At 52.3% G+C, this 14707-nt stretch overlaps 1 protein-coding gene across 2 annotated transcripts in view; it reads left to right on the top strand.

Annotated features, from left to right (window-relative positions):
• Positions 1 to 5580: 5580 nt before the first annotated feature.
• Positions 5581 to 14707, top strand: part of ARRB1 (arrestin beta 1) — a gene marked incomplete at both ends in the record, with an annotated part of 69377 nt that continues 60250 nt past the window's right edge. For both annotated transcript variants that reach the window (XM_084231308.1, XM_084231307.1), the window contains one exon: positions 5581 to 5600. In XM_084231308.1, coding sequence (XP_084087434.1) covers positions 5581 to 5600 — 20 coding nt within the window. The remainder of the gene's footprint in view (positions 5601 to 14707) is intronic.

The raw sequence follows: 14707 nt of genomic DNA, 5'->3' as shown, positions 1-14707 counted from the left end.
TTGTCGTGAATGGCAAGAGTTCATCTTTTTTTTTTTTAAATCACTGAGTACTATTTCTTCATGTGTATATACACATCTTAATCCACTGCTCTGTTGCTGGGCATTAAGTTCAGAAAGAAATAACTTGTCTATTGTAAATAGTACTAACATAGGAGTACATATATTCCTTCAAATTAGTGACTTTGTATTCTTTTTTTTTTTTAAGATTTATTTATTTATTTGTACAAGCACTGGGTGCAGTCAGAAGCGCGAGAGGGTAAGAGAATTCACCAGAGCCAGAGCGGGGAGAACAGGCAGACTGATGAAATACACTGCTGAGGGGAGCAGCGGGTGGCAGGAGAGGTCTGTGCGCCATGTGGGACCCTCGCCTGGTGGCCGGGGATTGAACCGGCGCTGCAGAGGCTGCAGGCAGCTTCGCAGCCCAGCACTCAACCACTGCGCCACCGGGGAGGCCCGACTTTGTATTCTTTAGATGGATGCCTAGGAATTGCTAGATCATATGGTAGATCTATTTTTAATATTTTGAGGAACTACCATCCTGTTTATCACAGGAACTGGAACAGCTTACAGTCCTACCAACAATGTACCAGGACTCCTTTGCTTTGTTTTCTTTTTGTTGAGCTGTGTGAGTTCTTTGTAGATCTTGATATTAGCCCCTTACAGATGTACAAATATTTTCTCCCATTCAGTAGGGGGTATTTTGTCTTCATAGTTTCTTTCACTGTACATCAAGCTTTTATTTTTATTTATTTATTTATATATTTTAAAAAGATTTATTTATTTATATATACAAGCACTGGGTATAGTCAGAAGCACTGGAGGGTGAGAGGATTCACCAGAGCCAGAGCGGGGAACAGAACAGGCAGACTGACGAAGTACACTGCTGAGGGGAGCAGTGGGTGCAGCAGGAGAGGTCTGTTGCACCATGTGGGACACTCACCCCGGGGGTCAGGGATCGAACCTGCGCTGCAGAGGCTGAGGGCAGCTTCACAACCCAGTGCTCAACTGCTGCGCCACTGGGGAGGCCCTGTACACCAAGCTTTTAACCTTGCTAGAGTCCCATTTGTTTAATTTTGCTTTTGTTTTCCTTGCCATTGGAGTGGAGTCCTCAAAGGCATTTCTCAGGCCAATGCCATAGTGTTTTGCCTAAATTAGTGTCAATGTATTTCATGTTTCTGGTCTTACATCCAAGTCTTTAATCCATTTTGAGTTAATTTTTGTGTGTGGTATAGGAGAGTGGTCTACTTTCACTTTTCTGCATGTGGCTATAGTTTTTCCAATACTATTTGTTGAATAGACTCCTTTCTCCATTGTATACTCGTGGCTCTTTTGTTGTAAATTAATTGCCCATATGAATGTGGGTTTATTTCCAGGATCTCAATTCTATTCCATTGGTCTGAGTGTCTATTTTTATGCCAATACCATACTGTTTTGATCACAATAGCCTTGTAGTATTATTTGAAGTCTGGGGGCATGAGTCCTCCATTCCTCTTCTTCTTTTTTTAATCAAGTTATCTTTGGCTATTCGGGGGTCTTTTGTGGTTCCTTATAAATTTTAATAATGCTTGGATTAATTTTCAATTCTTTAGCTAATTTAGTTAAAACAACTTGTCCTCTAATGCCATCTTTACCAAATTTATCACACAATATTAGAAGTTGGAGGCAGAAGAAGAATCAAGCTTCTCCTATACATCCCCCAAAGAAATGTGTAAAAGATTCATGATGAGTATATACTTTCCAAGTGTGTATTTGTAACTGAGATTTGAATTGTGTTTCAAAAGCGTTCTGTACCGTTTTTTATTCTTGGTATGTCAGTTGATAGGTGTTCCAAAATTTTATGGAGTTCCACTCTGTGTCTTCAAAGCCCTTGGCTACTTTTTCCTCCAATGCAGTGTGTTTCAAAATAAGAAACCAACTTGGAGCAAATCATTGTCATCTGTCAGCTCGATCAAGGCATGAATAACATTGCAGACTAGAAAAAACTTGCAACCAAACTGTCAAACTTTTTTTTTTTTTAAAGATTTATTTATTTTTATACAAGAGCTGGGGTATAGGCCAGAGGCGCCGGAGGGTGAGAGGATTCACCAGAGACAGAGTGGGGAGCAGAACAGGCAGACTGACCGAAATACACTGCTGAGGGGAGCAGCAGGCGCGACAGGAGAGATCTGCCATGCCATGTGGGAATCTCCCTGGCTGGCCAGGAATTGAACCTGCGTTGCAGAAGCTGCGGACAGCTTCACAGTGCTGTGCTTAACCCGCTTGCCACCAGGGAGGCCCCAAACTGTCAAACTATTATTTTATCTTTTATGACAAAATTGCCTTATGGCCAAGTAGTTATGAGGTGAAAATGCTTGTAAATAACTTATGGTGAAATTACCTAGAACCCTCCTTAATATTACTTTCATATTTCATTAATTTTAATTACACAAGAATATATAATTGCATTCTTCATAGACCCTGATAGGTAAATCAAAAGTGCTCCTAACTCCTCTTCCCCTACCCACAATCCTTTACTGGAATGACAGCTCCATTTTTCCTATTGATCTCTGATTTGTTAAGTCCTTAGAGTTATTCATGGCGCATTCAACTGTTATTGAATGGAGAGTGAATCAAGAGTCAAATTCTGGCTCTACTACAGAGGAATTTCCCTTTTGGAGAGGCCTGGAGGAAGAGAGTTCAGAGGTCAAGGTGCAGAGGAGGCTGTAAATTTGGGCAAACTACTTAACTTCTTGGAGTATCAGTTTGCTCATTTATAAGAAAAGGGAAATGAGTATATATCTCATAGTATTGTGAGCATCAAGTAGTACCAGGCACACCACACACCCCCTCATGAAGTTTATAGGCTAGTGGGGATGTCTTTGAAATCCTGCATGTTGACTCCACAGTCTACCAATCTGTTCAGCAAACCTAGAATGTTTGCTGACTGGGAAGAGCTACATGGGGGCAGGGGTTACCTGAAACCATCTGATGCATCTTCCCCAACTGTTTTACTTGAAAGTACTTTACATTTTTATAGTAAACTAAACACAAATATTTATTGAGTAGAATGAAGAATTTGCCTGGATTTTTCTTTCTTTTTTTTTTTTTTCAAGATTCATTTATTTATTTATACAAGCACTGGGTACAGTCAGAAGCGCGGGAGGGTGAGAGGATTCACCAGAGCCAGAGCAGGGAACAGAACAGGCAGACGGACGAAATACACTGCTGAGGGGAGCAGAGGGCGGCAGGAGAGGTCTGCGCGCCATGTGGGACCCCTGCTGGTTACCGGGGATCGAACCTGCGCTGCAGAGGCTGCGGGTAGCTTCGCAGCCCAGCACTCAACCGCTGCGCCGCCATTGCCTGGATTTTTCAATCCAGGTGCTCTAGACATCATCATGGAGAGAACCACTGGAGAAACAGCATTTTGTTTCGTGGAACCTGTGTTTTCTACATGAGGAAACTGATGCTGAGAATGGCAGGACCAGCTTCTCGATCCTGGCTAGTGTCCTCTCTGGCTCATACTGGAGCCTTCTGTCATTATGCAGGACTCTAACGTGCTCTTCTCCAGGTCTCTGACCTCAGGGGCAGGAAGTGTAGTATAGGGGCAGGAAGACCACAGGGCAGGTTTTCTGATCCAGCAGACCAGGTAAAGGAGGAGTCAGGGTCCTTAGTGGCTTTTGCAGGTTTTTTATTTAGATTTACCAGGCATATGGGAGGCAGGGGTGCTGGGGGGCCGGGAGGCTGGCAGGCCTCCCAGCCCCCAGCAAGTCTTCACTCTGTCTGGGCTCTCCGGCCTTCTCTCGCGTTCTCTCTGCTTCTCTGCTCTCCTGCTTCCTTTCGTTCTTGGCCTCTTCTGGCGTCCCCGTAACACCGCCCTTATAAACTCAGTCTCTCAGGCCGGGTATACCCATGTCAGGGGCCCACCATTAGGCATGCATTCAGGACCACAGGGTTCACTCATCTATCCTAATGACAGGAGGGCAGAAAAGCCTGATACTTTTACCTTACCCTACACATAGCTAGTGGTTTCCTCTCCTTGTCCTGTAGGAATGAGAGTGAAGCCCAGAGGTCAATGTCAGGAGAAGGGTTCTAGGTACTCTCTTCACTCCTAAGATGAGTACTCAGACCCTGGACCACCCTCCCTGCCCATCAGCAACCCACCCTCAACTACCCCCCCCCGGAAATAATTACAGTAATTATACAGGGGTATTGTTACCCAACTTTATATAACCAGCATAGGTAACTGCTTCTGAGCATAATTACAGGACATGTTTACAGACCCACAATTGCATCAGAGTAAATGATAGCTTCAGTTCCTCCCATAAATATGCCAATATTAGGGTTCTATTAAGGCCAATTAGCCAAATCCCAAAGGAGAGTGGATGGGAAAGACCTCTCACTCTCCCACTGCCTGCAAAGCAGGGTCAAGAGGTCAAAGCAGGTTTGAACTTCAAACAAGGCAGGGTCCTAGTCAGGATTTCACGGGACACCAAGAAGCCTGGAGTGTCTGTGTGTCAGACACTGAGAGGGGACCAGCAAACAATTCTGCAGGTGGTATTAGTATCCTACTTTACATACTTGGAAATTGGTTCCGAGCCGGCAAGTGTCCAGGGTCATCCACAGCAGACTGTGGTGCTGGACAGGATGCTTTCCATCATGCTATCTGGCCAGGCCAGAATCCGTGACTGTAGCATGTCAGCTCTGCTATGTCTCCTTCCTTATCACCGCTTCTCACTGCTTCCTCTTCCCCAGCCACCCCGGTGCCACACCCATGCTAACCTCTAGTGGCCTCCGCCCCATCAGTTCCCCAGCACTGACTTCTCTGGCACCCTCTGTCCTTCCTGTGCCTGTTGCGTTGTTGGGTGTTGTCTCTCCACAGGGGCTAAGAGTTGGGGTGGGGGGAGAGCAGAACATAGGGCAGAAGACGGTGCAAGGCACCTAGAGGGTCTACTCACGCCTGCCGCCAATCCCTCAGGGGTGCCCAGGAGCTGGGCCCTGGGGTGGGTAGACCTTCACCTTCCACTCTCCCTCTCACACCAAGGCTGCCGGGGCCGTGCGCCGCCGCCGGGCGTATGCACAACTGCACAACGACGCACAGGCACATACACACCCAAATCGGTGGGAGCCCAGAGTCTGGAGCAGGCACCCGCATCGGCACACTCACTGGCGCGCACTCGCGCACGATGATCCGCCCCATCGTGCCCTCTCACGTACAGCCCCCCGCGCGCGCGCGCGCACACCTGGTCACACACCCCGTGGACCCCTCAGTGCCAACCTGGGGCCCTGCCGTGTCCTGCCGCCCTGCCCTCATGGGTCGCTGGGCGGCGCGCGCACTCGCAGACACGCGCACAGGCGCGCACACGCACACGCGCGCACACTCCCCGCGCGGCTCCACGCCCCTGGCCGCGGCCCGGGCGCTGTGCGGCGCGGCGCGGCGCGGCGGGGGGCGGCGGGCGGGGACCCGGGCGGGGGCGGCGGCCCGGAGAGCGGAGGAGGCGGAGCAGGGAGCCGGGAGCCGGCCGGCCCGCGCTCCTCCTGCCGGCCGGGGATTTTCCAGCCTGGGCGCTGACGCCGCGGGTCTCCCTGCGGCCGCCGCGGACCATGGGCGACAAAGGGACGCGGTGAGTGCGGGCGGCGGCCGGGCCCGGCGCGCGTGGGGGCGCCTCGGGGGATTGCGCGGCGGGGGTGCCGGCCCCAGTCCGGGCTCTGCGTTTGCGGCCAGCCCAGCGCCGCGGCCGCCTGGCGCGGGGCGCTGCGCTCGCCTCTGCGCGCGGTCTGTGGTCGCTGGCAGGGGCTGCGGGCTGGGGTACCCAGAGGCGAGGACCTGGGCGCCCCACCTGGCTCGCGGCCCCTGCCAGCCAGACACACACGCGCGCCCGCACCCCTGGCACCCGGGGCTGGCCAGCAGACGCAGACGAGCCCGGGGGCAGGTTGACACATACGCTCATGTGGACACTCAGGGAACACTCATCCGTGGGCACGCTGGTGCTGGCACACAGGCTGACATTCCCTGCCATCCACTCGTCACTGCCAGTGACACACTTTCACACACTCACTGCTGTATGCTCGTCAGCACATTGTTGGTGGTTGTGTTGACACACGCACACACACATCAACGCTAACACACTCTGATGCTCACAAACATGCTGGCCTACATTGATAAACACATGCACTGTCACAGGCACTCACGGGAGCAAACACTCCCTGGCACACATGTCATCCTGACTGACATGAGCCCTGGCACACATCTCAGCAACTCAGTACTGGCCAGACCACACCACACAGCGGACAATGCCCATGTAGACGGGCGTCCCATGGTCACAAGCTGAGAGGCCTGGGACCACTGACAAACTCACTCCAGTCTTCACAAGGCAAGAAGTTGAACACACACACACACACACACACACACACACACACACACACAAGGTGGGAGGGCTTCCCTGGTGCCTGGGAAAAACACAGGACATTCCCTCGCTTCTGTCCCTCTGACCCCCTAAGGCCTACAGTGACTGGCTGGGGTCTGTTTTGAGCTGGGGCTGGAGGATTTTCTTCTTAGGATCCTGCCTGCCTGCCTGAGAAAAGGGGAGATGGTGTCTCTGAAATGGGAAACCCAACCCAAAGGAGGAGAGGGCTGGGGCTCAAGATAAGCCGTGGCTAGGCTAGGCGCTCAGTTTCAGCCCCTACTTCCAGCTCCTTCTCCCTCCCTTCCTTTAAGTTCTGATACAAGCTTCTCCCTTCTCTCCTCCTGCCTCTTCTACAAACCCCTTTCCATGTTTTCTCTACTTGCTCCTATCCTTATGTCCCTCTTCTCCCTCCTCTCTCTGCCCTCTCTCTCCTCCCTCTCTCTGGCCTTGCCTCCTAGATTTGTTTGTTGAGTGCCTGCTGTGTACTAGGCGGAGTGCGGAGATCAAAGACGTACAAGACATGCTCCTTCCCTGAAGGAGCTAAGAGACTAGGGAGAAAGGGCCCCCGCGGTGATCATGTTTTGGGGCCACTGACAAAGCAATTTCGCACCCACAGCCATCTGACACACAGCACGGGAAGGGTCCTCCAGAGATTAGATTCATTTTCCAGAAGAAGAAATTGAGGCTCACAGATAATTTGTGCCCTTAAGGCTTCTTCCCAGCCATCCTCCTGACAGCTCTTCAAGAAGGTTCATTTTCCTCTTCCTGTTTTCTGGAAGAGGAGCCAGAGAGCGAGGAGGTTACCTGACTTGGTTAAGGCAGAGACAGGGCAGAGGCTGGAGTCCACTTGGTCGGTTTCCCTGTGCTTGCCCTTGTAGACTGCCCAGCCCCTGATGGGCTCTGGATCTGAGCTCTGGGTGGGGTGCCCTGCTTTGTGTGTGGAAGCCAAGATTTGAGGGGCAGGCTGCAGAAGATCATGAGGCATCTGCATTCACCTTGATGGCCAGTCCTCACTGCATGCGGCTGACCAGCACTGTGACCCAAGTCTCCATCCTCAGCAGGAGGATGTGTGGTGCCCTCCTCCACCACGTCCATGTCCCTCAAATCCAAGACCCTCCTGACCACTGAGGTCAGACTTTTCTCCCTACAGGGAGGCAGGAGCCATTGCTTTGTTCCTTCCTCCTGTGCTTCTTCACTATCAGGGTGACTCAGCCCCTCTTAGACCTTGGTTTGCTTCTCTGTCGCTTGGGGAGAAGTGTCATTGTTGCCCTCTAACATGGGTGCTTAGCAGGATGGGGACACCATAAGCAGCCAGGCACTGTCAGGTCAGGGTCTTTGCCCTGACGCCCCCGCTCTATCTCTAAGTCACTGAGGGATGGTGGGCCTTTCTGGACTTTAGTTTTCCCTTCTATAAATTGGAGCTCTCAATACTTGCATTTTTCAGGGCTCTCCTGTGTTTACTGAATTCGCTGGACAGGGGATGAAGTGATCCCTAAAACCCAGAGCCCAGACCTGACTAAACTCCCCTAATTGTAGCCTGCTCGCTCTTTCAGTCTCCCTGTCACCCCAGGCGGTTTCCCTCTCCCTTCCAGACAGGGTTGCCTGAGTAATGTAGAAGAGAAGGGCAAAATCAATAACGAGTTGTACCCTGTCTTGTTCTGTAAGCCGTGGGATTCTACTTTATCTCTGACTTGTAAGAGGAAACTGCAAATGTCCAATACTCTAAGGATCAGGAGTCATCACATCCGTCCCGCTGCCTGGATTTGCACCCCCCACATGAAAGTGACGATGAGAATTAATCAGAAACTGTCACTGCCCTACGGGGACTCTCAGGGCCAAGGGGGAAAAAGGGATGAGACAAATACCTGTATAGGACTCATCGCCGGGCCCGGAGTGCGAGGATTGCTCCTGCAAGGTGCTCTGGGAGCAATGTCATCTCTGTTCCAAGATGTAGACTGAGTGCCAGGGCTAGGGGTTCAGAGAGAAATGGCTCCAGTCTACCCCCAGGGGATTTAGAGCAATGCAGGTTGACATATGCTGGGGGACGGCTGAGGAGGAAGCTGCAGCCCAGCCCCAGCCGGGGGCCAGGATTGGGGGGGGGGGCACAGTAAGAGCAGCCTTCCTGGGAAGAAGGTGGCCTTGGAGCTACTCAGCTTCATTTGGAAGGCCAAGGAGGCCAAGGGGGTGGGGTGGGGACGTCATTCCTGGCCGAGGGTGCAGAGCGTGCAGAGGCTGGGAGGCATGAAGCAACACGTGCCACCTGCCAGTTGGGCTGAGAATGATGGGTGAGCCTGAAGGGATAAACATGGGCCAGACAGCCAGAGCCTGGAATGTCAAGCAGGGGAGAGAGGATTTTCTCCTGAAGTTGAAGTCAAAGTAGCTGGCGATTCAGAGAAGAGTGAGAGGAGGGCCGCGGGGGAGCAATTTTCATTTTAAAGAGAGGCCTTTGGTAGGGAAGAGCAGGCCTAGAAGCAGAGAGACCTGTGAGGAGGCAGGGGCAGAGCTGAAATAAGGTTGTGGTGAGGACAGGATGAGGACTATGCACAGGGCGGCGGTGTCCATTAGCTTACGGGTCAGATGTCTGCTTTGTGTCAGGAGATTTTCATACGTGATCTCATTTGCTTCTCCCAGCGATCCTATTTGTATAGGGATTGTCTTTCCCATTTTACAGATGAGGAAGCAGACTAGGAGTGATTAAGTGATTTGTCCACTGCCATTCCACCCGCGGGCCTGCCTGCACACACAGCCCCTCCCTCTGGGTGAAAGTGTACAGCAAGGGGCCTCCCCAGTGGTGCAGGCAGTTGAGCGCAGCTCTGTGAAGCTGTCCGCAGTCTCTGCAGCCGGCCAGGGAGAAACCCACATGGCGCGGCAGACCTCTCCTGTCTCGCCCGCTGCTCCCCTCTGCAGTGTCTTCGGTCCGTCTGCCTGTTCTATTCCCCGCTCTGTCTCTGGTGAATTCTCGCACCTCTGGCCCATACCCCAGTTCTTGTGTGAATAAATAACTAAATCTTTTTTTTAAAAAAAGAAGGTGTACAGCAGGGACAGGCTTGTGTCCCCACCCCCCTGGTGGCGCCATCCTCAAGTTGTGCATCCTCTTGCTCTGGCTGTTCCCTCTAACTCAGTGGGCAACATGAAGGTCCAGAACTAGACGACAGGAGGGACTTTCTAAAAGGAAATGAATGGACTGGAATTTCCTTTCCTACAGATGTTTTGAAAGCTTCCTTTTTTGGCAGGGCAGGCAGGCGGGTGTGACAGGGACACCTAAGGCCAGCTCCTCGTTGTCTCTGTGGGTGGTTAATCTCTGTGTGACCCATCTTGGCTGGAACACTGGGAAGTCCTGTGGCTCTGGCCAGGACCCCTTGTGGGCTGCTGAGCGCAGAAGGGTGCAGCCTGTTCCACTGCTTTGATCTCTGATTCTAGGTCAGACTCTGGGCTTCAGACTCCTCAGCGGTTCTCTTTCTTCCACGCTTGGGCCTTCTTGCCAGGGGCTGGAGCTTCCCCTCGGCATGGGCTCAGGGGTCCTGGGTTGTGGGCTTGCCATGCCTTGGACTTGTAGCAATGGAGGAGTGTCAGCACCCTCGAGTGGCCCCCTGGTCTCAGCCAGGCCATCCTCCAAGGTCAAAGTGACAGGTTTCCTATGCCATGGAGACCTGTAGCAGGAGCAGCTTGGCAGGGGGCTGGCGCAGTCAGACTTAGACTGCAAGTTGAGGAAGTGGTGGGGAGGCTTCCATAGAGGTGGCTCAAGATCTCAGGGTGGGGATGGAGGTGGGAGGCAGGATTCAAAAATCTTAGATTTAGAAATGGTGGCTGATGTGGGGAGTGGGGATGGCACAGAAAGAAGGTCGGCAGTATGAAGAGAGGATGGTTAGCAGCCTCTGCGGCCAGAGCTCTGACACCTGAGGGCAGAGAGATGAGGTAGGACTCTGAGGGGGAGCTGGGTTCTAGGAGGCCAAGAAACAGGGAGAGCTAACAGAGAACCCTGGGATTTAGCCAGAAAGCAATGGCTGGTGATGTGGTGCAGGACCTGGGGATGGTGAGGTCAAAGCCAGGCTATAGGGCCTCCCTGGTGGCACAAGGGGTTAAGACATAACCTATGAAGCTATCCACAGCCGCTGCAGCACGAGTTCGATCCCCGGCCAGGGAGCTCCCCACATGGTGCAGCAGACCTCTCCTGACTCGCCCACTGCTTCCCTCAGCAGTGTACTTCAGTCAATCTGCCTGTTCTGCTCCCCACTCTTTCTCTGGTGAATCCTCTCACCCCCCCACACACCTCTGGCCTGTACCCCGGTTCTTGTATGCATAAATAAATACATCTTTAAAAAAAAAAAAAGCCAGGCTATAGGTAGCAGAGTGGAGAGGGGAAGGACCATGCTTTCCTTGGAGCTAGACGACCCTCTAGGAAGAGGGTGTGAGGCTCTGGGCTGGGGACAGTGGAGCTGTGGTGTGAGGACCTGGGGGGCAGGTTCAGCTGAGAGGTAGGAGGGACATTTTGGGAGGGTAAGTTGATCACAGGAAGGTGTGTCTGTATTGGTTCCTGAAAAGAGCGATCAGCAGAAAAGGCTTCCTAGAGGAGGTGCCCTGAGTTGGGTCCTAAAGCCTGAGGCTGGCTTAGGTGTTCAAGACAGAATGAAAAACCGATGTGAAAGTGCAGACAGGGGGTGCAGGTATGGGAGTGTGAGGGGTGAGGCTGTCGAGGGAGATGGCATCCTGGTGAGCAGGCCTTGGGTGCTGGGGTTGGTCAGTTTCAGGGCACTTTCTCATTCATTTATTCATACCCAAGGTGTCTTTGCACCCTACTTGGTGAGCTCCTTGTGGTTTGGGGCTATTTCTGTTTCCTGTGTGCTGGTCCATTATCCACCTCGGTCTGCTTCATAGAGGATGCCTGACTGAGGTTTGTTGAATGGGCTGAGCTTCCTCCCTTCTGCGTCTGCTATCAGCCCAGGGGCCCCTTTAGTGCTGAAATTAGGTCGTTCCCATTAGGGAATGTGAAGGATGGAAACCATGTTTCCTACATAAGACTGTGGGGGGGCTCCTCCATCAGACTGGGAAGTCCTGAGGGAGGGGGACATACAATCCCAACCAGAATGGTGTCCTTGCAAATGAGGCCTGTTTCTGCCTAGTCAGACAGACTTCTGAGGCAGCTTCCTACACCAGCTTGGAGGCTTCTGAGGGAAGGATGTCTCCCCCATCAGACACCCGTGAGTGGGGCATGTCTTCAGTTTGAACCCTGGAAGCCTGGAACTAGGACAGATATTATCCCTGATGGTTCCTGGCACCCTCCCTCCATCCTATGAGTAGAATGAGTCCTGTCCCAGGGGTGGCTAGAATTCTACTGGGGTGGAGGGGGGTGTAGGACAAGGGGTGGGGCAGGACAGGGTAGCTGCTTTTGAGAGAGGAACAAAGGACTCTGTTGTCTAGCCCCTTCTTCCCTCCCTGAGAGGCCCCCAGCAGGGTCGTCTCTCTGGAGACAGCCTCCTCCTTCCTGGGTCTGGCCCCATCTTCAGAGGAACTGCTTGTTCCTTCCCAGGAGACCAGATGCCAGACGAGGCCCCTAGGAGGCCAGGCCCCAAGGACCCTACCAGAGAGGTCCCTGGAGTTCTGTGTGACTGAAGTCACTATGGCAACTGAGCAGCTTTCCCTCTGCCTAGGACTGGCTGCTTCTGCCTGAGACCACAGGGGGCCTCAGTACCAGAGAGAGATTTGTGTGTTGGTCTAAAGAGCATGGAGCCGGGCCTCCCTGGTGGCGCAAGGGGTTAACACACCATACTAGGAAGCTATCCGCAGCCACTGCAGCACGAGTTTGATCCCCGGCCTTGGAGGTGACCCACATGGCACAGGAGACCTCTCTTGTCTGACCTGCTGCTCCTCTCAGCAGTTGCTGCGCCCCTCAGCAGTGTATTTCAGTACATCTGCCTGTTCTGCTCCCACTCTGTGTCTGGTGAGTCCTCTCACCTCCCGCATCTCTGGCCTGCACCCCAGCTCTTGTATGCATAAATAAAAATAAATCTTTAAAAAAAAAAAAAGAGCATGGAGCAAGGTGGGATGCCGTGGTCAATGTCAGGCAGGAGGCAAGGCTTCTCACTCAAGGTCAGAGCCACTCGGCAGCTGTGCAGGGTACTGCCTATCTCTCCAGGGTGCACCTCGAGTTGCAGCTGTGGAATGGGTATGGGCCTAGATGAGGCAAAAGCTGTCTTCCATATTGGCTTCATAACTGGTCTTTTTGCATCTCTCCCCCTTACCCCAGCCTGTGCAATTAATGCGCATGGATGCATTTTGGCAAAGAGTCAGGGGAGGGGGTAGCAAGTGGACTACTAGGCTGCATCAACACAGGAAGGTCCCAGAGGTATGCTCTCAGCTTACTCATTGCTGTGTGACCTTGAACATGGCATTCATCCTCTCTGGAACTTCGCGTCCAGAGAGGTCAAATGGAAGTCAAATCAGTCAGCAAGTGGGAGGCTCTTGTTCCGAGTTACCCCTTTCCTGTTTTCTGCTAGCAGGTTTAGGAGTGCGCCTCTCATCTGGGGGCCAGAAGTGGAGGGTTGAGCAACTTAGGCCTTTGCTACTGACCACGGGATTGGGACTGCTGAGGAGCTGGGCGGACTTCTGTTCTGTATGATCCCATCCTGGCCTTAGCAGCCTTGCACTCCCAAAGTACCTGTAAGAAGGCAGGTGCTTGAAGGTTTCACCCAACTCTGCCTAGGCCGTTGCTCCTCACAGACATTCTCCTCTGGGTGCCCAGAGTCCCCAGAGTGATCTGATTAGCATAGATTAGAGACTGATTAGCATAGTGGTTAGGCTCTAGGAGGAACCAGATTTCCTGGTTTCAAATGCCAGCTCTGCCACTTACCAGTTGGATGATGGCCCAGTAGTTTAACCCTTTCTCTACTGCAGCTGTCTCATCTGTAAAATGGGGTGGTAGTAGTGTCCTGCACCCTGGGTTGTCACTAGGCCTAAATGAGTTATTTTTTGGAAGTAGGTGATTGGTGAAGTTCAGAAATGAGTCCCCGAGACAAGGGCAGTGTAATGTGAAGTTAGCTCTTAGATGATTTCTGGCTGCATCTGCATCCCTCACTCTGAACTCCTCTGTGTGGTTCACTCTTGAGGCCCCAACAGCCTGTTTCATTGTTAGCCTCCTCCTCTAAGAAGCCTTCAGTGACCTCCAAGTACTGCCTGTGGCCTTTTTGTTTTTCCATATTCTTTCTCTCCCCTTTTTTCTCCACTCATCCTTCCCTCTCTGCTTGGATCCTGGCTGTTTGCACACTTGAGATGTTCTGTGTGAGACCAAGGGCACCTGGCCTGGGCCTGTTGTCCTGAGCACCTGTGCAGCCATGGCATGGCACTGAGCTGCATAAATATTTGTTCAGAGGAGGAGACTGAATGTAGGTGTTTCATTGGGAAAAGATATACTTAGGGGGTGGAGAGTGTGGTTGGTGAGAACAATGGGATATCATTGCTGATTCTGAAATACCTAAAATACCTAACAGTGGTCCAGAGCCACAGGCATTAAATTATTCCTTGTGGGGCCTCCCTGGTGGTGCAGTCAGTTGAGTGCAGCGCCATGAAGCTGTCTGGAGCCTCTGTAGTGCCAGTTCGATCCCCGCTGGCCGCAGAGATACCCACATGGTGCGGCAGACCTCTCCTGTCTCGCTTTCTGCTCCCCTCAGCAGTGTATTTCGCCAGTCTGCCTGTTCTGCTCCCCACTCTGTCTCTGGTGAATCCTCTCACCCTCCTGTGCATCTAGCCTGGTACCCCGGTTCTTGTATAAATAAATAAATCTTTAAAAAAAAGAGAGAGAGAAATTATTCCTTGTGACCCAAAGGGTAAAGGTCACGGGTGACTGGCTTTGCCTTGCTAGGAGATCAATCTTGTCTTCCGACAACCAGCTGTACCTGACAAGGGGATCAGTGGCTCACCAGCCTCCGTGCCTTTACTTCTCTGCTCCCCATCCAGCATGCCATTCTCCTGTCTTGTCTCTTGACTTGTCCAAACCCTACTTCCTAAGTGCCCCACTATAGAGCCATCCCTACCTGGCCTGCAGGGGGTGGACTCCATTCATCAACCCCATCTTCGATGCTTACCGAGCCCTTTCTGGGTTTGGGCTATGGCAGGTCAGCAGTGAGACCCTTTAGGATCTGGCTAAGCATATCCAGAGTGGTTTGACCTGGTGAGCATGGGATCATGGCTTGTGATGACCAACTAGTGATCAACGAGCTCTTTATGCAGTTCCTTGGCCTGCAGAGCACAGAACTCCCCGTTGGCTTCCTACTGGGCAAATACTCAGAACCCACCTAATTACTGGGGACAGAGTTCTGGGCACTGGACCC

This window comes from Talpa europaea (assembly GCF_964194135.1).
Source record: "Talpa europaea genome assembly, chromosome: 1".
NCBI classification, from domain to species: domain Eukaryota; kingdom Metazoa; phylum Chordata; class Mammalia; order Eulipotyphla; family Talpidae; genus Talpa; species Talpa europaea.
Note: the sequence above shows the minus strand (reverse complement) of the source record. Positions and strands in the feature narration are given on the sequence as shown.